Source organism: Carettochelys insculpta, chromosome 21 (assembly GCF_033958435.1).
Source record: "Carettochelys insculpta isolate YL-2023 chromosome 21, ASM3395843v1, whole genome shotgun sequence".
Taxonomy (NCBI): Eukaryota; Metazoa; Chordata; order Testudines; family Carettochelyidae; genus Carettochelys; species Carettochelys insculpta.
Genome location: NC_134157.1, coordinates 9118346 through 9145205, shown reverse-complemented (window position 1 = coordinate 9145205; position 26860 = coordinate 9118346). Strand labels below are relative to the sequence as shown.

Sequence of the window (26860 nt, the reverse complement as noted above, 5' to 3'; positions counted from 1 at the left end):
ACAAAGGAATGCTTTGCCTCAAGCCGTGAGCTAGCAGATGTAAAGGCTCTCTGGAGCTCAGGACTGACTTTCCTTATTACCCCACTGCCATTTGCTCATGCTTCACTGGATGCCAGTTCCCTAGTACCACCAGCATGTGAGCCATGCAAGCACCCTGCTCTGGGCTCTGCCAGCCCTTCCTTTGCCTTGCAGGTTAACAATAGGAGCATCTCTACCCCCTATGTCCCTTTTGAAGCAGTGTTGGGTAATCCTGGCCAGTGAGTGGGCCACATGAGTGACCCTCCTTCATCTCAATGGGCCACAAAATTGTTGTAATCAAGATGGTCTCCCGGAATAGGGGAGTTTTGCTAACTGGCTTTGTGTACCTAGAATTTGTGGACTGTACCAATTTGATTGGCTGAAGGGGCAGCACACACACCTCACTTCACCTGCCCTCGCATTACATGTTCGTCACTTTAGTAATACAAGTACGAAAAAACTACACAGACAGAAACCAGCAGAATCTGGCTGCCAATGGTGAATAAAATGTCTCATGGGCCACACACATGACCCCGATGGGCTGCACACAGCCTGGGGGTTGCCCGCCGCTGCTTTGAAGGGTTACCCTGTGGTATCCAGCCCTAGACTGCTCACAGAAATACCAAGTCTGCTGTCCTCCAAGAGGCAGTACACACACCAGTCAGTAACATTCAGCTCTGGTCCAGCACTTTCGTTGATATCGCTTCTCTTAGCTGTAAGGAAACCAAGAGTAAATTTAGCAACAAAAATTCCAGATTCAAGTGACAGCCAGTGAGGAGATGGGAATCAAAGGGTTACATATAAAACAAAATCCTAACTTGCTTTTGGAGACTCCACTGCAGGAACAGGCTAACGTTCTGTCTGACGTGTCTCACCCAATGTCCTTTTGCAACATTCCAACCCGGGTGGGCAGAGACCCTTTTTTTCCTGAATGTAGACACGCTGCCATTTACTTCCCACAGGCAGGATGAGGGAACTTCATTGCAGTCTACTGATAGCGCATAGCGGTTTGTGACTTACTGCTGTGGCACTGCCTGCTGGTCGCGCCGGGAATTAGCTCTGCCCAGCACCAGAGTGCCCCCTTCTGGCCGGTGTCTCATCCACTGCTCTCTGTTTTCTGTTAATGGCTCCACCCCTTTGCATTAGGACCCACATCTCTCCCAGACTGTGGCGCCCCTCCCTCAGGGTATTGCCCCACAGCAGAGCCCCCACGCTGTGGGGTCCTCACCCTCAGGGAACCTCAACTGCCTATGCCCACCTTGGCTCAGTGACCCACTGCCAGTCATCATCTAGCCCCTGCTTCAGGGACAAACTGCAATCTGAAAGGGCCACTCATCATTGGCAAGGGGTGTGGACCTTCTGCCTTCTCTTGCCCTGGCTACTCCTGGGCAGACTTACTACCTTGCTGGGCCTCAGCTTGGGGTTTATTCAGGCCTGAGGGCCCCTGGCTCACCCTGCCTTTGCTCCAGGATTGCTCTTTTCAAGGTACTCTGCTAGCAGGCAGCTACGTCCCCCTCCCTCCAGACCTGGGGCAAGAGTATGACCAACCTCGCCAGCCACCTCTTTTATACGGCCCTGATGGGCTCTGATTGGCTGCCACAAGCCCTCTCCCAGTTGGCTCCAAGCTACAACCCTCTCCCAGGGCTGCTTTAACCCTGTATACTCCAGTGCAGAGTGACTGCCCTGCCATATCCTCCCAGACAGGGCAACTGCCCCATCACATCCTCAGAGACAGCATAACTACCTGTTGCCTGGTTTTCCTGTGCGGCGCTTCTCTGTTGACTTTGTATCTCTTCCCTGACTAAATCCAGTGTGTTAGTTTACAGAGTATCACTGGCATCCTGCCAGAGAGGGGGATAAGCTTCTTGATGGTGTAGAACACCTTTGCTGACTCGTACCTTGGCAGACTGTAAGATCCTGTGTTCTCAATATGTGCGTAACTCTTTACACAGTATCTCTGTACATTTCACAATGATGTCAATGATCAGTGTGACTGCAGCTCTCCTTGACGACCTCACGTGGCATTCTTTGGTGAACCCCCCTGCTTGTTGGAGTTATGAGGTTCTTCGATCACAGCAGGGAAGAGGTTTGGTGATGCAACAAAACTCAGGGCCTGGTTATGTCCTTCTGAGTTCTCCAAGGCTCCGTCCATGCTGTCATCTGTAGCAGGGCTCTTCTGATCACGCAATGGCATCTCTGCTGCTTGGACAGCTCATCATCTAATAGCCTCTTCCCCTGCTGGGGCCTCAAACGTCACTTCTCAGTGCGCCTCTCTGATGCAGGTGAAATGACAAGACAGGGCCTGTGTATTAGCCTTGCATAAGAACATAAGAATGGCCACACTGAGTCAGACCAAAGGTCCATCCAGCCCAGTAGTCTGTCTGCCGACAGTGGCCAGTGCCAGGTGCCCCAGAAGGGGTGGACTGAAGACAATGATCAAGCGATTTGTCTCCTGCCATCCATCTCCAGCCTCTGACAATCAGAGGCCAGGGACACCCTTCATACCCTTGGCTAAAAGCATTTTATGGACCTAACCTCCATGAATTTATCTAGCTCTCTCTTAAATTCTGTTATAGTCCTAGCCTTCACAGTCTCCTCTGGCAAGGAGTTCCACAGGTTAACTATGTGCTGAGTGAAAAACTTTCTTTTATTAGTTTTAAACTTGCTACCCATTAATTTCATTTGGTGTCCTCTAGTTCTTGTATTATGGGCACAAGTAAATAACTTCACCTTATTCACCCTCTCCACACCTGTCATAATTTTATATATCTCTACCATGTCCCCTCTCAGCCTCCTCTTTTCTAAACTGAAAAGTCCTAATCTTTTTAGCCTCTCCTCATATGGGAACTGTTCCAAGCCTCTAATCATTTTAGTTGTGCTTTTCAGAACCTTTTCCAGTGCCAGGATATCTTTTTTTTTTTTAAGGTGAGAAGACCACATCTGTACACAGTATTCAAGACGTGGGCATACCATAGATTTATATAGGGGCAGTAAGATACTCCTTGTCTTATTTTCATACCCCTTCTTTTAATAATACCTAACATCCTATTTGCCTTTTTGACTGCCACTGCACACTGCGTGGATATTTTCAAGGAACTATCCACAATCACTCCAAGATCTCTTTCCTGATTAGTTATAGCTAAATTAGCCCCCATCATATTATAAGGATAGTTGGGGTTATTTTTTCCAATGTGCATTACCTTACATTAAATTCATTTGCATTTTGTTGCCCAGTCACTCAGTTTGATGAGATCTTTTTGAAGTTCTTCAAAGTCTGCCTTTGCCTTGACTATCTTGAACAGTTTAGTGTCATCTGCAAACTTTGCCACCTCACTGCTCGCCCCCTTCTCCAGATCATTTATGAACAAATTGAACAGGATTGGTCATAGGACTGACCCTTGCAGGGCAACACTAGTTACCCCTCTCCATTCTGAAAATGTACCATTTATTCCTACCCTTTGTTTCCTGTCTTTTAACCAGTTCTCAGTCCGTGAAAGGACCTGCTCTCTTACCCCATGACATCTTAATTTATATAAGAGCCTTTGAGCATCTTCTTGGGTGAAGGGTGCTGTGGCAGATTTTTAGGTTAAATCAACTGTGCTCCTCTTTTTGGCCTAGAACATTTGATACTATGCTCCTACTGGTTGTTCCTGAGAGAGGACATGCTCTCCTGTGGTGCAGTTCTGGTTAGATAACATGTTTGGGTGCTCTCCATCTGTTTGTGGAGTAGAGACCTTGACAGAAACAGGGGTACTCCCTCTTTCACCCTATCTGAGTTTCAAATTGTTTGGAAGGAGAACATGAGAATGGCCATACTGAGTCAAACCAATAGTCCGTGTAGCTAGTATCCTCTCTTTTGGCAGCAGCCAAAGCCAGGCACTTCAGAGAGAGTGAACAGAACAGGTCATCGTTGTGTGAGCCATCGCTTGTCTTGAATTCCCAGCTTTTGGCAAACACAGACTAGGGGCACCATCCCTGTCCATGCTGGCTAACAGTCATGGATGGACCTGTCCTCCATGAACTTACTTAGTTCTTTTTTTAACCTTTACTGTGTTCACGGCCTTCGCAATACCCTCTGTCAAAGAGTTTCACATGTTGACTAGTGTTGTATGGAGAAATACTTCTTTGTGTTTGTTTTAAACCTGCTGCCTACTCATTTCTGTTGAAGACCCCCTAGTTCTTGTGTTATGTGAAGGAGTAAATAACACTTCCTTGTTTAATTTCTCATGTGGCATGGTTTTATAGACCTCTTTTGTAGCCCACCTTAGCTGGCCCTTTTCCAAACAGAAGGGAGGAGGTGTTAGTCACCAATATATACAGTTGAGCTGCTGTTCTAAGGTCATGTCTACTTTGAGAGCTAGGGGACCAATTCCCCTGCTTGTGTGCATGTACTCTTGCTAGATCTTACTGAGTTAGCATGAGTATAAATAGCAGGGTAGCCATGGTAGCAGTGCAGGTACAGCTGAGTTATGTTGTGTATGAACAGGTTTGCTCTTGGGACAGCTAAACCAGCCTCTGTTGATGCTCCCTTGCCACGTATACTCACACTAGTTCAATAAGCATCTGTAACAGACAGAAGTGACTTGTTATTTGACTAATAATGACTTGAGGTATTTGAGTTCAGTCTCTCTGGCCACACTTCAATCATGAGCATGGCTGGCAAGCCTTTGATGCTGTTCTTCAGCTGGGGAATCTGCTACGAGTCCTCGTGCCACTGGTTCCCCCCTAGCTAATGCTTCACAGCTTTGAAACTTAGTGATTGGAGGAAGAAAATATGCAGCAAATCCTCTAGTGCGTGAGGTGGATGGTTTGTGCATGATGGCTGAACCCGACCCACCTCAAGAGAGCAGCTGGAGTGCTTTGGTATTAGCTTAGCAGTTGCTGTTCTCATCTTGGACTGAGATCACACTCCTAGCTGGTCATTTGGGTGGAAGTGTTGCCTAGTGAGTATGTCTGGGAGTCAGGAGATCCAAGTGTTCAAGTACGCAAAAGGTTGTTAGAAAGAGGACAGAGATCAACTGTTCGCCGTAGTCACAAAGGGTCAGGCGAGCAGAGATCAGCTTAGTTAGTAGCACAAGAGGAGTAGGGTATAAGGAAAAACACTTCTAACTCTAAGGAGGGTTCATTTCTGGAATACGCTTCCCAGGGAGGCTGTGAAATCTCCATCACTGAAGACTTCCAAGAACAGCTTGCACAAATACCTTCCAGGGATGGTCTGTTTGTCACACTGTCTCCGCATAGCATGAGGGACAAGAGAATTTCCTGAGGTTCCTTTCCACCCAACACGTCTGCGGTTTTATGGCTATTTGGTATAATGTGGATAATGACGCGTCTGTTTTGCTGATGAAACCCTCAAAGCTTGTCTCAGACACACACGACCTTTTTCCAAGGATACTGGCTGAGATCCAGTCCTCTTCTTGCTCGCTCTCCAAGAGAGAGGGCATCTCCCACCCTCGTTGGTCCTGGGGTGCCTCATAACTTGTTTTCCTGAGTTACATCTCTGCTAACTGGTAGGTGGGGAGCATCCAGCTGCAGTTACAGTCCCAGTGACCCTGATAATGTGGCTCCAGAGCCAGTTATGCCTTGACTCAGGGCTGCAGATGACACAATGGCAAAGTGGTGGTTATATGTGGCCTCGCAGGCTGTGTGTGTCATCAGTGTGGCAGGTGGGGGAATCACACACTGTAAAGCCAGGGCATGAGATTGAGGTGGGGGAAGTGTTAACATAAATAAAGAGCCAGCTGACACAACCTGTGACTCAAGGATTGGATCAGAGCCAGGCTGGAACTCCCCGTACAAGCTGGAAAATATCCCGGCATGGGTCAGTGTCAAGTGACAAGTTTTTCTCTGCCTTGGTAGTGCCAGTCCTTGTTGGAATTTTTAAAAGCCTTTGAAAGTCCTACGTGTTACCATCTGCTGTGATGCAAGATACGTCCAGAGCCAGCTTTACCAGTCAGTCTGCGACTGAACCAAACTTTCCTCCTTATCCCAGCTGCAATCATGTACTCTGAAAGAGAAGCCAGGCCCAAGGGCAGGGCTGGGGTTGGATAAAACACCTGACGAGGGCTGACTGGAAGACAATACTAGAGTGCGCTCAGTTACATTGCTTGGGGCCTATGTGGCACATTACCCTGCAGAGAGAGAGGGCCTGATGAATGGGTGCAGGCACCTTCCCAGGAGAGATGGACATTTGTGAAACAGGTTGTAATTGACTAGAGAGGAAACATTTCTATAGTTTTCCCAAAGCACTGGAAAGCAACAGTATTCCAGCTCCTAGAGGCTGCAGTGGGTGGTACGTGTCTGTTACAAGCTGAGAGGTTTTATTTAAAAAAAGAAATCATATATTTACTAAAAAATGCAGTTTTGGTCCATTCATACGATATGTGAATTTTATCAGCTGATTCCTTTTTCTCTGGGGAAAAGACTGTCAGGATCAGCTTCAGAAAGCCATGTTGTTGCCTTAATCACCCTGAACCCAGTGGTTAGGGCCCTGAGTTGGCATGAGGAAGACCCATGTTTGAATCTGCACTCTGGAGAAGGGATTTGAACTCAGCTCTTCCCCCTCCTGGCCCCAGGCTTGGGTGTGTTTGATCACTGCTGTGGAAGCAATTCTGTATTAATGTTGACTCTTTGCTGGAGCAGGAACGTGAAGTCAGGTCTCCTTCTGAATCTCTCCTCTGAATCAGACAGAGACTATGCAACCCCCTTTCCTGCGCCCCCCAGTGCAGTGGTGAAGTCTGTGGCCTATCCAGGTTCTGTGTGTGGACTGAGACATTTTGTTTACCATTGCCCATGTGCAAGGCTGCCAGAGTCTGCTGGTTTCCATCCACACAGGGTTTTTGTATTTTTTTCCCCCCTACTGATGTTACTTAAGTGACATGCACATGAAGCCAGAGCATGTGAAGCAAGGTGAGTGCTGACTGCACACAACGGTGACTGCGAGAGCCATGTGCCCCTCTGCATCCAGTTAAAACATTGCTACCGCTCATAGGGCGCTCCCTGAAAATTCTAGGGACGCAAGCACAGGTAGCAAAACTACCCTATCCCGGGAGACTCTTTGTCAAGACAATCTTGCAGCCCACAGACATGAAGAAGGCCACTCATAAGCCTAGGTTGCCCATGGCTGTCTAAGTGCCTTCATCGCCAAGCAGCAGCGTCCTCCGCTCTTTCTTAGGCCCAGTGAGTAGTCATGTACTGATATAAAGTGTGGGAGACTGAGAGCAGACAGGTCACATGCTGGTGGTCTGGGCACACGCACACCGGGCTGGGGGACCGAGTTTTTAAAAACTCAGCTGATTTTTTTCAACTTGCTGGCCAAGCCAGGAACGCAGTTATTTGCCCAGCTCCAAGCAACGGATGGGTTAGATTCCTATGACACCCTTCCTTTCCTTTAGCTTCTAATTAGCTTGTGTCCAGAGTAGCTGGGTGCATAGCACGATGGCGGGGGGAGGGGAGCCTTTGAGGGTACTTATGCTAATACTGAAAGGTGAACTCAGCCCAGGGTAAGGCATTGTGCATTTTGTGTATCTCTGAGCTGCCTAATCTGTGTTTCTCCTGCCCCCAACCTGGGGCACGCAGGTTCCCCATTTCCATCCTGGGGGATGGGGGCTGGCATCAGGTTGCCCTCAGCATCTCTTCCGAGAGACTGGAGCTGCATGTGGACTGTCAGCTGGTGGAGAGCGTGGGCTGGTCCAATTACTTTGGGATGGGAGTCACCACCCAGGGGCTGGTCGTCCTTGGAGGTCTGATTGAATCCTTTGAAGTTCCCTTTGAGGTGAGAGCTTGCTCCTCAAATTTACTGACTCGCCTCTTTCAGCCAAAAGGAACCTGTATGGGCAGCCTGCGGGGGAGCTGTGATTTGGGGTGGAAGAGGGCTTTCTGATTAAATGATGCTGGGTCCAATTAGCAAATGGAATTCAATCTCCTCCTGTGCTGAAAAGCACTGTTTAATTCACTACTCACGCAAAATGCTGGGCAAAGGCTTTGAAGTGCCTGAGGGTTTTGCTCCTAGGTCAGAGAAACCCACACACTGGATGTACATCTGCAGGTAAGAAGGAACTAATTCCCTTTAACCTCCTCCTTTCTCCACATGTCACTTACGGACTTGCACCCACGCAGGGGGGAGAGGGGCTAGGCTTTGTACGTCCTCGAGATAAGTGACTTCTTAAATCAGCAGTGAAGAGCTTTATATTCACCCTACACTAATATCCCCACACCGGATTCTCAAGCCTTGGAGCACAATTTTCCTCTAACTGGATGTAAGGACGGCCCTTCAATGCAGCTAGAATGAGAGCATCAGGTTATGTGGCAGGCTAGCATCTCATTTCCAGCCCAATCAGCCTGCCCATGAGTTGCAAAATTTAGGAGGCAAGACATCAAACACTCCAAAATTGGCACACTGACCTAGTCGGGTCTCGTGCAGGTTTGCCTGCTCTGCAGAGCAAGGGGCGATAGCTTTACTTTACCGAGCTGCTGCAGCTCACTGAGATGGAAGAGAGCCTCTTATGCAGCCCACTCATTCTTCTTGGTTGCCCACATGGCTGTTGTGGCTACTTGAGCTGCAGTCAGACCCCAGTTGCAGTGTAGACGTATACGCAGATACCCTCAGCACCTCACTAGCCTCCTTCATGCCCTCCATGAGATTTAAAATGACTGCCATTTCACACTGAGGCTCCTGCAAGTCGAAATGACATGCCCAAGGTCACTCATCAGGGTGATAGGACTCTGGCATATAAACCAGGATTCCCCCCCATTGCAGACCATGCTGCTTTCCTGTTCAGTTGATTCAGGCTTAGCCAATATTACTTGTGCCGTGGAATAATATTATTATGGGCCTAGCCACAGAGTCTAAAGCGTCCAGGCAGGGAGCTGGGCCAGGCTGTGCTGGGCATACTACGTGCACACACTGGAGATAGTCTCTGCCCCAAAGAGCTTCCCATCTAAGCACACACACAGCAGATCACAAAAAGGAGCTCCGCCATCAAGCTAACCTACACCACTTCAGCTACAAAAATAGCACAGCTGAAGCACAAGTACCCAGCATGGCATCTTACGTGTGGTAAGGTCAGTGGGGAATGCTCTCCTGTTAACGCTGGCTACTCTTCTCACCCTGGTGGAGTACCAGTGTCCCTGGGAGAGTGCTCAGAGATCCATTTATAGTGTCTAAGTGATGCGATAAATCGACGGCCAGGTGAATGATCCATGCAGTCAATCCCAGCATAGCGGGGACAAGCTATTAAGGAAATGCTTGAACCTTATTAGTTGACCAATTAAGTTAGCGTCTGTGCATTGAACTCCCTCCTCTTTCCCGCAAATAAAAGGCATCAGATTGCAACAGTAATAGAAGGTGAAGAGCAAAAGGCAGCTCAAAGACACCCCCTCTACCATCTTGCACCATCTGCACAATCCACCCTTCATTATTGATTCAGGCATGCATATAGCTCTATCCCCCTCCCCCACCTCTCTTTTACAGCTGGTAGCCTGGCCAAACCCTCAGCTTGGCAGGAGTATTACACCTCATTAAGATGGTCTTGGGTTGGGGAGATTAACCGACAGCTTTCACATGTTGATCTCATCTCCGCTTTTACGGCTGCTTGGAGACAGCGGGCGAGAATGATTAAATGGGGCAGGCGTCCATGGAGAGAGCTGTTTGCTATGGACAGTCGCATTATGCAGAAAAAGCTGCCTACGGGTTAAAGATACTGCAGCTAACAAATGGTTGTGCCCCTGGGCTCAAGGGATAGGGAAGAGTGGTCCAGAAGGAGGCTGACAAAGAGAAGGCTTCCTTGCATTGGTTCTGGCTTTCATCATGACAGAACCATGGAGACTGCTGGCTTTTCCAGGCAAGCAGGTTGCTGCCAGCTCCCTCCACAGGCTCATCTCATCTCTCCTGGCACCAAGAAGCAGGCTCTCAGCATTGCATTGCCCGTGGGTCTTCTCTCCTTCAGAGCCCTCTGGCTCTCTCTGCCTTCTGCTGGCTCGTTCTCGTCAGCACAAAGCTGTCCCCAGCAACAGCAACCGTCAGTGCATGTCAGCAATGGCCTTTTTACATTCCCCTGTCACCAAGGATCTGAATGTGGGGAGGGGGCAGGTGCTGGAAAGATGGTATTTGGAGCTGTCAGCCAACGCTGATCTCCATGGAGGCAGCTGGTTCTTCCCTCCCTGTCTTGCCAAATGCCCGGGGTTTGGTCGAGGAATCCAGAGCCCTTCTCAGGCTGGCGGTAGGGGGCATGTGCCTGACTTTTGGGGTAGGCTATGGATTTAGGGCCTGATCCATCAGCATGCTGAGAGAAGAGCTGATGCTCAGCACTCACTGCTATCATTTAACTCCATTCCCAGCTCTCAAGAGAGGTGCATCGTGCGGCAGAATGCTGTCCTTCCCTCAGTAGTTCTGTTCATCTGTTCCCCTGCTGCCTGGGTGGATGCAGTTCCTCTCTTCCAGCCACAGAGCGAGGGGGCGTGCCTGGGTTTGGGATGGGAACCACTGGGTTCAGAGGCTTGGCCAGGTTGGGTCTGAAAAGGATGTGGAACCAGGTGCTCGAGACTCAGGCACCCCTGCCCTGGGGCAGCTCTCTGTTGGCCCTGGTGTAGGATTCCTTCTCTGTAGAAGGGTCGTCTCTTTGCCTATGTAATCTTGGCATATGTCCAAGTAACTACATCCAAACCTCTCCTGCTTGCTTTTCATTTGCCACGTCTGCATCCATGGTCAGCTCTGGCTTGTTTGTTTCCTTGTCTCACAGGGTGCTCTGCAGCAGCTGACCTTCCAGATGGGAGATCCGGGAGCTGCCAGCGAATACTGTGCGGGCTACAAGGCCAATTGCACCAGCACTTTCAGCGCTGAAGCTTTCTGCGACCAGTCCTGCTCCCCGGATGAGCTTTCTTCTGCTTGGCCGGAGGTGTGGCTAGGGCATCCCCATTGCAGAGTGGGGCCCAGTTTATCCCTGGTGTTACACTGCTTGATGCCTGGGTCCCACCATTGGCTTAATTCAGCCTGCTGGGACTCAGATATCTGCGGCGAGGTGGAGAAAATACAATGGTGACTCTGACACCCTTTGTGGCTGGGCACTGGTGCAGTGTTTCTTTCCTTCCCCACATATATCCACACTCCGTGGCTGGAAAGGGCCTCTCGGAGCTCCCGTTTACCTGGGTATTCTGTCCCGAGGCCCATGCCACAGTTGGAGGAGACAAGCTTTAGCAACAGTGTCTGATGTCACTTGGGGAGAGCTCGGAATGAGCAACGGCTTTGGAGCATTTGTCTTCTCGTCCCCGCCCACACGTCTGCAGTGGGAGCTCCCAGCTGCATTGTCCTGTCTCTGTTTCTGGGTGGGTGAGCAAGATGACCTTCCTGGTGGTACCAGGTCTGCAGCCACAGATGAGGCGGGAGGGTACAGTGCCATGCTAGGTGGAGGAAGCTGAATGGGAGCTAATCTGGTTTGGGGGTGTGGGCGAAGAAGACCCCAGCATTGCATACATATGGAGAGAGTCTCCTGGGCTAGTGATTATGGCAGTTCTTGTTTGCTGACCACATGTCATTCCAAACCAAGACATAGGCTCCCACAGGGCTCATCAGCTGCCTCACTCTTTCTGCTCCCTGTTTCTGCTGGGAGCAGAGTGAGGCCACCTGGGTTTTCTCTCCAGTACCTCTTCCTGTGGCTTCTCAGCTCCCCCACCTGTCAGCTCCCCTTCAGGAGACAGGTACTTTTGTTGATTTTGTGGCTTGGTGGTCTGTCTGGCTTGCCAAGCCACCAAGCTCTGGGGGTTCCCAGCCAGGAATGAGGGGAAGCGCTGCCCACCCTGAGCCAGGAGCAGGGTCTAGCGACCCAGCTCCCCAGAGGAAGTGTGGGCTTTTTTGTGAATTTGAGGGCCCCGGCTGGGAAATCAACAAGATGGTCAGCATAAGGGACACAGTGTTGATCTTGACCCTGTATCACCTTAACTATGCTGACAAGCCTTGGACCTCGTGTGGAGGTGGCATTATTACATCAGTGTAGTAAGGCACTGACATTGGTGGGAGCTGCTGTAGACACTGACATAAAAAGGATGATGTACGGCAGCTTATGGTAACCTATGTGTAATCTACAGCAGACCTCAGTAACTGGTGTGTTGGAAAGCTAGAAACACTCTGGGTGTCCATTATACCAGGGTTCTTAATTATCTCTCAAGAATTTCTGCTGCACGCCCTGTAACCTAGCCAAAGAAACTTGTGTCAGTTCAAGCACACTCTTTGGTAGCACGAGTGGGTTCAGTATCACTCCAAAGGAAAATACTGGCAGCAGAGGCTGGAGACCTGTGTTTCTGGTCCCAGCAGTGGCTTCTCTTCACTAGCAAGCGGGGAAGGATGAGCTATCTGTGGTCTGTTGGCCCTTCTGCTCATGTAGATGCTGGAAGAGAATAGTAGATTGCAAGGAAAAGGCTGATGATAATTAGCTGTTCTGAGTAGAATAAAAGCAGCTATGCTGGAAGGAAGGGATGGAACTCTGCTTCTCCTAGCCACCCTGGTTCTAAGCCAGGGATTCCCAACCTACAGGTCGGGACCCAAACCTGGGTTGCCAGCTGGGTGGGTCCAAGCCACATGTGGCTCTTTAAAGAGCCACTTGTGACTCCTACCACTGCTGCCTGACTCCTCCTCAGGCTCCCAGTCTCTGTCTTGCCACACTGAAATGGAACTCAATTTAATTGGTTTAACAGCTGGCAGGAGGGATCCAGCCATTAAAGTAGTCCCATTTCAGTGCAGCAGGGCAGGGAACTGCCCACACTGCAAGTGGGGGAAGGGAGAAGGAGGGATAGAGAAGGAGGTGGCGACCTGGCAAAAGCGTAGCAGGCAACAGTGCATGGAGCTCATGCGAGGTAGGTGGGGGAAGAGTTTTGGAGCTGGGAGGGGTTTAAGATGAGGAGTTGGGGGGGTGCATTTTTCCCAGGGGAGAACCCCCCTCCATTTTGAATTGCCTTGGGTCACAAAGTCTTACTGAATTGTCAGAATAGGTTGCCATCTCAAAATGGTCAGGAACTGCTGCCTAGGCCATGCACTGAGGCTTCTGGTGCCTGGTCCTTAGTGACACAGGCATTCTGACTTTTGGGAGCAGGGGTGAGGTGAGACAATTCAAATATCCACTATCTTCTGTTGCAACATTTGCTGCTTAGAAAAGCCCTTATAGCAGGACTTGCTTTGTGGGGACAAGCAGTTTCATAAGTCATACCAGCCTTTGGCATGAGCTTTTGTCTGGGTTTAATAACCTCTGAGAGTGGATTACTAATGTGCTGGGAAGGCGCAGTGGAAGGGTCGGATCTATATGTGTAGGAAGGAGCAGCTGCTTTCCTGGCCCTTTGCATCTTTTCGTTTGCTTTCACTTCCATTCATCAGTCTTCTGCTCATTAACAAGCCGAGCAGTGCAGCTGGAAAAGTAACAGTTCGTGCTGCTTTCCCACTGTCTCTGGCTTCCTTGCCTCTGGCCTCAGAACAGTCACTGGCTTCCTGGTTGGGGTGCTGGCTGGGTGGTGTCAGTTTCCATAAGTATTGAAAGAAAAATGTTTAAAATCAAAGCATCATGCAGAATTAACTGGAGATCTATGGTGCCAGTGAGCGCAGAGGGGAACAGGTGATGGTTGTTGGCTAACACACATTGTCCTTTGCCTGTGTGCAGACTGATGATGATTCGCTCTTCTGTGTATAAAGAGTTGTCCATGTGAGCATTCGCTACACGGAAAGTGGGGATGTGAAGCTACCCCATGCTTCCCTCCTGTGGACTTACCGGTCGGGGTGTACCCTGCTGGTGGGCATATATGGTTTGTTGGTGCACATTAGTCAAGTCACCTTGGAAACAGCCTAAATCAAAGCACATCAGTGGACTGTTATTGCTCATCAGTGGGGTCCTGCCTGTCAGTCAGTTTGTGGCTGGCTAGGGTGAGATTGATTCTCTTCCCACCTTGGTGTGAATGTGGACAAGCCCCAATTTGCAGCATCACAAGAGTGACCCACAGTCATCCCCAGTCATGACGGTGCTGGTGCATTAGAAGGTGCGTTTCTCGCTCTCGTTGCTCTGCGTATCTAGTGTCTGAAGTTTGCCACGGTCCCAGGAGGTAGATTAGCATTGTCGCCATTTTACAGAAGGGGAGCTATGACCCAGAGACAATCTTGCCCAAGAGAGTACTGGAAGAGCTAGGAATAGAGTCCAGGGCTTTGAGAGCTGCACCCACTGTTATCCATTTCTAGAGCTCAGGAGTAAACCACCTGTGTTCCTAGAGAAAAACATGCTGGAACTTTACTCCAGAATAGCAACAGGAAAATGGCCAAATGTGCACACTGGATGTGCAGGTACTAAGGTGCCAGCCACATTCCCCAGGCCTGTTCATGTAGGGAGAAGCATGCTGAAAAGAGGAAATTTTTAAAAGAACCCCCTTCTACCCCACTACACTCTTAGTCTATGGAAACAGCAGACCCATCAACAATCACTTGCTTAAATAAATGCTGCTACTTGAGATAACGATCTATTTCTTTCTCTCTCTTTCTCCCCTTGATCATGTAGGTGCCAAAAGAAATGAATGAAATTCAGGAATCCCACACTCAGGTATGAATTTTCCAGCTCAGCTTGGGGAGATGTGCAGGGCTTGTCCCTTTTAGGGAGGAATTTGGGGGAGGTGTCCAAGATTTCTTTGATGCATCATGGTGCAATGACATTTCTCAAGGAAACAAAGAGATTGTTTTGGCTATATCATTAATGATTAGGTAAAAGACTGTATTGCACAGCCTGGGCTGCAAGTTGTTTGGGTTTTCCCCTAAGCACTCCAAAAGTATCCTAGGTAAGAACAAACACTAGATTAGATCCTATTCCTGAAGAGCTTCCATCAAAAATAAAGCGCTCTTGCTAACCGTATTAAGCAGTAAAGATGGAACAAATTCATAGTTGTTTAGCGTTTTTAGGCGAACATTACGAGTGTTTCTTTTTAACCTTTGATGATGGATGGCGAGGCTGGTTGGGCATTGGTTGAATCAAATAGCTACATAAATGGATCAGTTTGTGACTGTGATGGCTCTCGTGGCAGTGGAAACAAAAATATCTATACGATATCCAGTGCTTCCTGGAGTTCTTGTAAATTGGGTGGACTGGAGGGAGGTCGATGTAGAGGGAGCAGAAGAATAACAGTGTGGCTACTGCTTCCACCACTGATGTGGGACTTCAAAGATCCACTCCACTCCTCCATCATAGAGTGTTTGGGAGGACCAGAAGCTGCCAGGCCAGTGTCCAAATTCATTTTATAACTTCCAGCAGTTTTCTCAGGAGGAGGAGGAGGAGGAGGAGGGTGAATGCCAGAGTCATTGTTCTGGTAGTAGGGGAAAGGTTTAATGCAGAGATGGAAATTCAAAGCGTTTATGAGTAGCTTTTGAAACTTGGTGTGCTGTTTTATTATATTTGAACATACAATAGGTCACAGTAAAACTTTAATAGCAGAATTCTATGGCATGGTCTCATACTCCCGCAATGTCAGTATTTAATGCAAATTGCATAAAGGGGGCTGTTCGGAACTGTGTACCTGATTCTGCCCTAATTTGAACACACAGTTTAGCTGGAATGCAAGTGCAATTGAAGCGTGCATACAAATCTGAGCATGGGCTGTTCTGAGAAACTGCTCCTTGAAATTCTTCCAAATATCCTAGAGAGCTTTGGTGTTCCAGGCAAATTATGAATGACCCTGAATTACACTGCTCCACCCTTATCCAAATCAACAGCCTAGTCTGTGCCAAGCTTTCCTTATCTCTTCTGTTATCTGTCTGCTTTCCTTACCCTTTCGGAAGCCTGACTCATTCTCAGTGGCTTTCCTGTTGGTTAGTGTGAATTAACGAGATATTGCCCTAGTAAGAGAGCCCGGTGAACTTCGCGGGCCCAAGGGCGAAGGATAATGAGATTCTGGAACTGGATCAAATTTAATTTTTCAAGCACTTAATCAAAACCAGAGACTCCTGGGAATCTTTAATTCTGATATTAAAGGCTCTTTTGGACTTCAGCAGCTTTATATAATGCGATGGTTTGAAAAATAATGAGGAGCAGGTCAGCTGCTGCCGAGAGCAGCCTTTCCCAGACCTGCTGCAGGGACTGTGATAAGCTTCAGTTTGTCATTTTCGTTTTCAAGTTTCTGCATTTTTAGGGAGAGATGGAAGCTCCAGAGTTTTCATTAACTCCTAATTAGGAAGAACTAATTGCATATTATAAAGGGCTTGGCTAGTACAGCGGTGGAGCTGAGGGCCATCGTATTAGTGGATGAGTACAGAAGGTACTAGATTAATTGCTGGAAGAGATCATCAGAAATTGACATCTTCATTGTTCAAAGGTATAAGATCCTTGGTGTGTGTGTATCTGGGCAAGGTTAGCCATTTAATTCAGAAAGCACCGGTGATGTATATTTATCTTCATCCATCCAACCATCCCTTATGCCATGCCCCGGGGCGGGACACTTCTGCTTATCCTATTTACACCATTTATTGGGAAGGAGCAGTTGGATCAACAGGCTTTAATTGTCATTTAAAGAGGGGATCATAACAAACTATTAAAACTGGGAAAAGGAAGCAAGAAGTGTTTCTTTCCTCCACCCCTTGCCCTCCTGAGTGATTGTGACTGTGCTATTTCACAGCCAGACAGATGGCTTGATCAGTATGCCCTGGGGACAATTTTCAAAAACACCTGAATGACAAAGGAACTGAAGCCTTTTAGGTGCTCTTTAAGAACTAAGGCAAAGTCTGTACTGGAGGGAAATCTTGCTAAAATTTTGTCTGGCTTCCAGGTGGATGTTTTAAAAAAAATTATTTGGAGCTCCTTTGCAGCTAAGTCAAAGCTAGAGCAATTCAGACTGGAAATAAGGCATACATTTTTAAGTGAGATTAAACCTTACCAAGGTAGAGTCTCCAGCACTAAAAATGTTAATATGAAGCCGGGCTGTTTTTCCAGTAGCTCTGTCCTGAGAATGATTGAGGGGCAGGTCTCTGGCCTGAGTTACACAGGTGGTCAGATTAGATGATTCCTCCTGGCTTTAGAATCTATGACTCTAAGGGTTTGGCTGCTCACACAGCACTGCAGTAGCACAGCTGTAGCGCTTGGTGAAGACTCTACCTGCGCCGAGGGGAGAGCTGCTCCTCCACCGTCCCAAAGATGGCAGCTTTGACTGTAGAATAAGACCCTCCCATCCACACAGAGCTATCTACACTAAGCATTCGGCAAATGTAACTGCATCACTCAGGCATGGGTTTTCCACAGCCTGACTGATATAGTTACACCAACATACGTCTGTAGTGTAGACCAAGCCTAAGACTCTGGTGCCCAAACCCATCTTCACTCCCTTCCAAGGATTTCCTCTCAGCCCTAAGTCAATGAACAGTTCTGGCAGGGCTGGACACACCAGTGTTAGCCACTGCGCTTTCTCCTCATCTGCCTGATGATAAGGTCTTCTGAGTGAGGATTTCAGACCTCCCCCTTGCAACTGTATAGTAAATGGCAATTGCAATGCACAATGGAGCCTACTTCCTGTATGCCATGGAGTCTGTTTCTCTGGTGTTGGGCACAGTAGGAGAACCCTGATCCATGGAAGCGTACTTAATGTAGGTCTGTCATCACAGCTCAAGTTCTTCTCCATCCTGACTTGGAAGGGAAGTCACATCTTGGGATGATGTCATGTCATGAGGAGAGTAATCTTCTTGTTTTTAGGGCCCACAAAACCCGAACGCTGCAAAACTAAAAGTAACTTACAGCTATTCCAGTGGGCAGCATGGCCAAGTAACAGCCCAGAACGATGCCCTTCCCTGCAGCACCGAATAAGGGGAAGATAAATGGATTGAACTAAGCAAACTTTTATCTCTATTCTTGATCTTGCAAATGCTTCTGCAGCTGACTGCTCTCCAGGGGGTTGTTCTTGTGTGTGAAGTTACTCATACGTAGCCAGCATTAGGCATTTAAATACCCAGGTTTTATAACTGCAGAGAGCAGGCCAAGAGCTCTGGGGTTTGTTTTACGTGCCCTTCATTGATTTATAATGGATCAGGACAGCCACAGTCTTTTACAGCAGAAACTCTGCTTCTGCCTGAGGGCTGAAAAAAGCTCATGCTCAGTTATTTTTTTTTCAGGGGGAGGAGGGTTAGGCTGTTGTTATGCCACCATTTCTCCAGTCCACCAAGGAGCCCCCAGGAAAACCAAGGAAATAAAACCCTGATGTTTCTGAGATTGACGGTGGTGGTATGGAAGACAAGAAAATGTATTTTGGTGAGGAAGGGCATGGGGGTCGGAATACAAATCTGTGGAGCCCTAAAGGAAACAATAAAAGGCAAAAGTCTTTACAGTCCATCTTTAAGTTAGAATCATAGACATCTTTGAACTAACGCGCTCTCTGGACAGGAAGTGCCTCTTAAGTGTAAGTGGTTAATGGGGGATTTGACTGGTTACTTACCATTAACATCTGTCAGAGTCCCAAAGTTAAACTTCAGCAGATTGCCCGACACTCAGCGTCCAGTAGCACACCGCTTGGTCTTACAGCCTGTACCTTGTTTGATAAAGAGCGGCCCCAATGGTAAAAACCAGGGATCAGCAACCTATGGCTCCAGAGCCGCATGAGGCTCTTTAAGGAGCCACTTGCGGCTCTGGGTGCTGCTGCTGCTGACTCCTCTTGTGGCTCTCTGCCCTGCCGCTGCTGAAATTATGGAATTAATTGAACTCATTTAACAGCTGGCATGAAACCAATTCAATTCATTTCCATTATTTCAGCGGGGGCAGTGCAGGGAGCCACCCATGCTGCTCGTGGGGGAAGCATGCAATGGGAGGGGCAGCTGAGCCTACCCCTGCCAGAGCCGAATAGTCATGCTAAGGAGGAAGAAGTTGGGGGAGGCCTCCTGTGAGTGCAGCTTCCCTCTATGTGGGCCCAGCACCACCTCCTGGGCAGTGCGGCGCCCCCCAGCTCCTCCTCACTCCAGAGCTGCAGCCGGAGCCTGGAGCCACATCAGGCAATTCAAGCCTAGCTCTGCCAGAGCCCAGCCCAGCTCTCCATCCAGCCATGGGACCTGGTGAGTCTGGCACTGGTACAGCTGTGGCTGGGAAAGTTCTCAGAAGTTTGGGAGGGACCCAGTGCACGTGTGGTGGGGAGAGCTGAGAGTGAGTAAGATCCGGACTCAGTGGGCAAGTTGGGGCAGGCAGCTGAGATGGGTTAAACCTGGGGATGGGGTGTGATTTGGTGCTGATAGGGGTTAAGCCTGGGGATTGGGGGTAGGAGGGAGGAGTAAAGCTTGGGGGTAGGGCACAGATTTGGGGTCTGAGGCAGATAAAGCCTGGAAGTGGGGGGTTAACTTAACTTTCTAACTGGTACAAATCACTGTGTGTGTGCTGTTCATAAAATGAGTTACCAAAAGTGCAGTTTGACGTCATTTGTTAAGGGCTCTCTCATAGTCACATGCATTCGGGCTCTTGAGTATTGATTTTTCTAACTGACTTGAGAAGAAATGGCTCTTCTTGCTATTTGGGTTGCAGAACCCTGGTCTAAACACTTTTGCTCTCCAGCATCTCTAACTTCTTGGGAAATGCAGTCTAGCCAGAAATCCTTCTGTGTGCTACAGAGCAAAAGCCAGTTTGGAATCTTGACTGAAGGAGTTTGAGCAAATGCACAGTTCTCCCGGGCTGTCTTTGCAGTTTATTTGAGATGGAGCCTAGATGCATTAGCTCTAATTTTTATTCTAAATCGAGCTGAGAAGATAAGTGGATTTGTTTGGGGTTTTTTTGGTTAGTGGCTGAACCAAAATATCCAAAGAAAAGTGGTTTAACTTTCCGTTGAAACTAATTGTGGTGCTGTTGTTTTCTCTCAATGAAATGAAAAACTGAAAAGAAAAATAAAATCATGTGGGCCGAAGAAAATGTTTCAGAAGTTCACTAGAAATGCTTTGGAAATTGTTGTTTTCATTTTCTTTCTGTGCCTCAAAATGGGCATTTTGGCTACTTTATTTTCACCAAATTTTCTGTCAGCTTTAATTTAGATCTTCGGTGTCTCAGCCACCTGAAATGAACTGAGCTGAATTTCAGACAGGACAGGATATTTTAGATGGTTTATGGTACATCATTTCAGATTGTGTTTTGCTACTTTAATGCTATTTTATAAAAAAAAGTCTGAGTGGAGGAGGAATCTGGGTTTGCTTTTTTACTCTTTTTCTTATAACAAAAATAAAAACCCATTGAGCCATGCAATGGTGAATAATAGATAGTATCAGACTTTTTATTAGCTGACCTGCAGGGGGACCTACAGTTCCCATGCTCATGCTGTCTTTTATAGATTACCATATGCTTGCAATATTTCAGTATGTTTTCAACTTGAGAGAGAACTTTTCTGCTCCTGTATTAGCTCCTCCATCAAAGGACTGTACCTCCAGGGTTTATCATGCTGTACTGATGTCTTGCAGTGACCATGGTTATTAGATCCACTGGCCTTCTACAAGGTCAGAAGAGATGCTTTTTGCCAAGAGACAGTTTTTAAAATGATTTATCTCTCTGCCCTTCTCTTGAATTGGATTCTCAATGGTGATGTATTAGGAGTCACACTCCTTTTATAGAAGTACATCAGTGCATTTAGGTTGATGACTCCTTGCTTCAGCTGATCTAAGTTTGACCCTGAGGCATAAGATTTTTCAAGACTGACTACAGTGATTTTGTGTTTCTCACTAGGTGGAAACCCAACTTGAAGCAACTTGAGGTCTTGACCTTAAGAACTCCTGAGTACCAGCCCTTTGAATACCATGTCTCAAATTGGGCATCAATATGGTGAAACTCAAATTCACACTAGTCATTCTTGAAAGCTTAGGCCTTTAATAGTTGAAGCTTTCAGTGTATTAATATTCCAGGTCCAGCATCTGGATGCCACTTGCAAATTCAAAGGAAGCAAAATTTTCAATTATACTGCCTTAGCCCCAAGCAGCAGGCGCAGGATATCTTGACTTTCCACAGTAACAAATGAATCACATGCCCTGCTACTTCTAGACTGCAGCATAAAGTTCCCTAATGCAGCTAATCCACCCAGGGGTTTGTTACTGGAGGAAACACACCATAATGTTAAGAGTAGCAGAAGATGGGAAAGTTCACAGAAACCTTTTTCATTGAAATATGCTGAATGGCTGAAAAGGAAACTGAAATAGAGCCTGAATTTCCCAATGAAAAAGGTTGAGATAAAAAAGCTTTGGAATAAGCAGAGTTTTCTTTAGACATGTCTGATGCACAAATGTCTGTGTCTTTTCTGGGTCAAAGCGACATTTCATTTAGAAATTTAAGCTCATAACGTTAAAGATTTTAAAAGCAGAAGTCAGTCAAAACACAAGCTTTGAAATGATCCATATGAAATAATTTGATTGACCCGAACCAGAAAACACTCTGAATTTTGGTTCACTCATGTGCTTTGAACTATTGAATATATGACTGAGATTAAACTGTGTTCTGCGCAGTTCTTTTGGACAGCGGCCATGAGCAAGTTGCTGGCTATAGGCAGAAGTGAGGTATTAACAGCAGCGCCTGGACTTCTCATCCCTTTGCATTCTTCCTGTTGGTGCTGGTCAAGTTAGGCATCTTTTGTCAGACCTGGGAACCTGTCATCTCTGGGAAGGAGGATGAGGAGAGGGTTCTTGTGCGGTGGGGCATGGACTTTTGATCTAGGAACAGAAGGAATTTGCCCAACGCTCATGCAAGAATAGTAACCTGCTCTTGGTGGCAGTGTGGGTTAGGCAGGGCTCCAGGTCTTCAGCCAGTGATAAAGCCATTCACAAAGGATTTGTGCTCAGCTGACCTCTAACTGCCCCCCCCCCTTTGTTGGTGGCGCTGCCTTCAGTGGTCCAGTAAAGAACCATGTGCTCTGAGTTAAGTGGGTCTTTACCTCCTGCCTTGCCTTTGCTTGGTCCAGTTATACAGATAATTGCTTTTGCTTCTGACTTGATTTTGAGTTGCAGTTTTACTGTCTGCCTGCACAGGAAGCACAATTAGGGTCCAAGTGATAATTTTGTAAGGGCCAGTTTTATACTTTCCTGCCTCAGGGTGTCAGTCAACATCTAATTGATGGAGGTTAGGAAGGGACTTTTTATTCTATCACCGTCTGCTGCAGTGTTTCATCAATCTTCTGCTGAAGCAGCTGGTACTGACCACATTGGGGACAAGATAGCAGGCAAGGTACACCAAGGTCTGTACCGGGCTGGCAAGTCCTATGTTCCATAGGTTGCATGGACAAAAGCCTCCTGGAGAGAAGCAGCTATTGGTCACCGCTGCAATGAATGGGAAAGTTGAAGTGGAGAGGAAATGTTGTGAGAGCTGAGAACAAACTTCTGGAGTCCTGCTTTGAGCCTATGCCCCTGCATTTGCTATATATCCTGTGGATGCATTTTATTTTGTATTAAATTCAGCTCTGAGATCCCCAGAATGTTTTGATTTCCCTACTGCTTGCAGCTTGTTGCTAATAACATATGTGCTTCGGATATAAACAGCCTTCAAATGAGGTATTTTAGGAAACCACTGGGAATGGAGCTCAGGCTGTAAGGCCTGGCTGCCCGTAGTACTCATCAGCGTTAGACTGACTGCCCATCCGGTTGCCATCTTCCAGCTTTTGACTCTATTCTATTTTGTAGTTTTAAATTATATCCTGTTTTATTTTAGCAGCAGAAACTGGCCTGTCCAAGACGGAGGCTGGAGAATGCGTTTATGTGCTGTAATAATGAAGGGGCTTGATGCATAATGAGGTACTAGCTGGCATTTAGTGTTTTCTATTGCGCTTGCCGGGTGAGAAGAGAGAGAGCTGTGCTTCCAAGTCCCAGCTCCAGTTCTGCTCTCAAACGCAGAGACAAAAATAGGTTCTCCATCTAGTGCTGGATTAATTTCTCTTTTAAGTGCAGTTGACTTTCTCTCTTTTGAAGAGCTGATTGTTTTTTAAGCCCGGCATTTCAGGGCATGGCTTCCATGTGGCATGGCCTTCGATTGCTTTTTGTGATGAGATTTTTTTTTTTTCGTGTCCTGCTCAGAAATACTGTATCTGTGGTACCTTTGCTGTGGTATCAGAGCACCTCAGAGTCCTGCATGTCTTATACTCACGCTCCGTGGTGACGTAGGTGATCGCTCCTGTCCCTGTCATGCAGACAGGGGGTGAAGCCCAGGGAGACCAAAGCATGCTTTATATTTGAAGATTGTAGGGCAGCATATTTGAAGATTGTAGGGCAGCAATGGACAGCCAAAGCTAGTGAGCAGGCCACAGGAGTGGCCCTCATTCGTCTCAGGGGGCTGCAAGATTATTGTAACTGTAGTACCCAGAGGTACTGAGACCTCATCTGGGGTAAGTGAAGTCTCTGCTCTACAGCCTCAGCTGAGAGCCAGCTGGCCTTTAGCTCACGTGGTAGAGTGCAGGGCTTTAGACCCTATGCTCACAGGTTCTGTCCCTGGTGCTGGGGTCTGTCAGTGTTACATAACCAAGACTGTCTCCTGAGACAGGTAGCTTTGCTAATTGCACTTGCGTACCTAGTGTTTGCTGCGTGTGCCGATTGACCTGTAGCACTGCTTTGCTTGGGTACACAGGGGGCATACGGCTCTGAGTCGATGTTATATGCAGTCAACATGCACCTCACTTCACGTGTTCTTGCTGGAAGTATGTATCACTTGAGTAATTCCAGGGGCGGGGGGGGACTACATGGATGGAAACCAGCAGAATCTGGCAAGCCTGTGCATATGCAACAGTAAACAAAATGTCTCAAGGGCCACATACAGACCCCAGTAGGCTGCAGGTTGCTTATAGGGGCATGACTTTTTTTAAATGAGATAGTTACACTGGTACCAGCCCTTAAGCAGAGGCAGTGGCATATAAAGGAGGCTTATACCTTTATCATTAATCCCTATATTGCCATAGTGGAACCTGTATAAGGCACCTCTTTAGTAATACAACTGTGTCCACACCAAGGGGCTGGCGCCAGTGTAATTAAAGTGGCACAACTTTTGAGTGTAGAAAGGCCAAAGTGTTTGTTTGTTCCAGTTTGCACAGTGTCAGTGAGGGGACAGAGCTCTTTCACCCAGCTCGCCTCAGGCCCAAGCTGACACTTGGGACCATCATTTGCACAGGACTCTTTGGAACGCTCTGGCACCTTCACATCCTTGCAGCTCTTAAAAGAGAGTGTGATCCTTTGTATAAGATAGCAACTAGCATTGATATGTGGCCCTCAGAGGTGATACACAGCAGATGGTTTCCCTGTCCTCCTTGTGCCTCACTGCCTTCCTTTGTGTGTGGCCGTGGATGTGAAATGATGTGGCTTGTGCATTTCTCTGAAGGGTTTAAACAACTCCCTTCTCTAGGATTTTCCCTCTTCAGACCATAGTTCACACTTTAAGCTCCTTTCGCAGTTTTTGTCTACTTCAGCTGAAGTCAGGGCTGATCGAAACGCCAGGATTTGATGTCATGTCTGAAGTATTCTAGCATAGGTATTTACGTGACCCCCTTTGGCCATGTCTACACCAGCCCCTCCCTTTGGAAAGGGGGATGCTAATGAGACACTTTGGGATACACTGCCATGAATATTCAGTGCTTCATTAGCATAATGGCAGCTGCAGCAATTCGAAAGTGCTGCTTTCAAATCACATGCCACCTGTGTAGATGGGGACCTCTTGAAAGGACCCTCCCCCAGCAGTCTTTGGAAGCCCCTTGTTCCTAAAACCCCCCAGAGCAGCATAGCCAGAGAGTAGCACAAGTAAGGAAACTTGTGCTGCTCTCAGGCCACACCTCTGACAATGAGAGTGCGTCTACACTTGCATTCCTCTTTCGAAAGAGGTATGCAAATGAGGTAAATTGAAAATGCAAATGGTGTATAATTTTGCATATTTGGCACCTCATTTGCATATTTAAATTTCGAACAAGATTTACCTCATTTGCATATCTCTTTCAAAAGAGGAATGCAAGTGTAGACGCACCCTGAGGGGGGGAAAGGTATTGGGGGGGGGCATGTGTAACCCCACATGTACCCGCTTGCATTACCTATGCCTCTCATTCTTCAGGATGCTTATCGTCCTGGATCTCCCTAGGGCAGGGCTGTTCTCCCTGTTGTACAGATGGGGACCGGAGGCACCAGGAAGTTGAATAACTTGCCCAAAGGCACATAGACTGTCAGTGGTAAATCAAGGAATCGAACCCAGTCCTTCCCAATGCTTTTACCCTGAGAGCATCTGTGCCCACATCTGTGCGCTACTCAGTGCTCTGGTTTTAAAAGGAGAGTGAAGAAAACCTGATGGTGGTGGAATTGAGTATATTGCTTCTTTGAGGAGTCTGACTGTAACTTGTGACTTTGGGAATATGGCAGATGAGATTGTTAGAGACCAGCTCATTGAAAAAAACAATTGTGCTTCGTGTAAGAGAGCACTTGGTTCTAGAACCACAATTTACACTGGAAAAAAGCAATAACAGCTGCTACCCAGATTGAGTTGGCTCTCACAGAAGCCAAAATAATGAGCATGGATACAGGAGGCTCAGGCTGTGACTCCTTTGCAGGAAAGTCCACTGTCACTGCGGACAGATAGGAGAAAGCTAATGAAAAATCACAGAATCAGCAAATTCCAAGCACAGCAAAAACATCCTTTCCACTATGGATCCTCACAACACCTCACAAGCTACACACAATGTTCTGCAAAATTAGCTCAGTGCCATCACTGCAAAAAAGATGGGGCATTTTGCTAAGGTATGCTGCAGCAGCCAGTCCAATCAACAGGTGCATGCAGGTCCAATACCAGATGTTACTGGGCTGTGTGTGGACAAAATTACTGCTGCACGTATTCCAAAACAGGTAATGTACACTGTGAATGTTTCTGCCATATCTTCAGGCAAATCACATACTCTTCAGCTAACTTTGGGCACTGGCTCAGCAGCGTGTGAACTACCTGACTCCATCTGTTTGCATTACTTTCACAATGTGCCTCTTATTGAACCCAGACTTCGCTTGGTGTGCGATCTGAAAAACCAAATTCCACTACATGGCTGCCTGCCAGCAGCAGTGACTTTTGGTGATTGCTGTCTTACTGCAGAATTCTACATTGTCCATTAAGGCACTCCCATCCTTGGCACAGATTTATTCGCTGCTTTCAACCTCGGGGTAGTTAATGGACAAATTGATCTCCCTCAGCAAATCACTCTTACTGCAGTTACAAGAGAGCAATTCCAAGCTCCTTTTTTAACATGTCTAATCCATGGTAAAAGGTACGGGAATTTCTGACAAAGAGGTGGCCCAGAAATCCTAAAAAGCTTGATCCAGTTTTGCTGCCTTTTTTAGAGTCTGTGTTGAACTTTCTTTGCTTGATGGCTGTGTGCTACGAGGTACAAGCCAGCTACTTGTACCAGAAGAACTAGCCAAAACTCATACACCTGGCACATGATACTCATCAAGGAATTGTCAGAACAACTCCTGGATCTGTATTGGTGGCCAGGGATGGGCTCCCAAACTGAAGCAATCATGAAGTCCTGTGTAACTTGCCAAATGCATGATAAGACAGCAGTGACATGTACCCCACCACTATGGCCTATTCCTCTTCTAGGTTCTGCATGGAAAAAGTTTGTGACTCTTATCATAGGACCCTTTGATACTGCTCCAATTGACTGTCATTATGCCATCACTTTAATAGATTATTTCAGTAAATGGACTGAAGTAAAGTTTACATCACAAATCTCTTCTGCTACAGTGATTAAATTCCTTTCTACAGTTTTTAGCAGGGAAGGAAATCCCAAAGAACTGGTTTTGGATAATGGTAGTCCATTTATTTCCCTGGCATTTGAAACTTTTCTAGCAGAGCGGAACATTTTACATAGAAAAGCATCTGTGTATTACTCTCAAGCC

General features: G+C 47.3%; 1 protein-coding gene across 1 annotated transcript in view; it reads left to right on the top strand.

The window, feature by feature from the left end:
• COL27A1 (collagen type XXVII alpha 1 chain) overlaps positions 1–26860 on the top strand; it is a 259743-nt gene that overhangs the window by 72836 nt on the left and 160047 nt on the right. The window contains exons 4-6 of the mRNA XM_075015103.1: positions 7597–7792; positions 10758–10913; positions 14541–14582. Coding sequence (XP_074871204.1) covers positions 7597–7792; positions 10758–10913; positions 14541–14582 — 394 coding nt within the window. The remainder of the gene's footprint in view (positions 1–7596; positions 7793–10757; positions 10914–14540; positions 14583–26860) is intronic.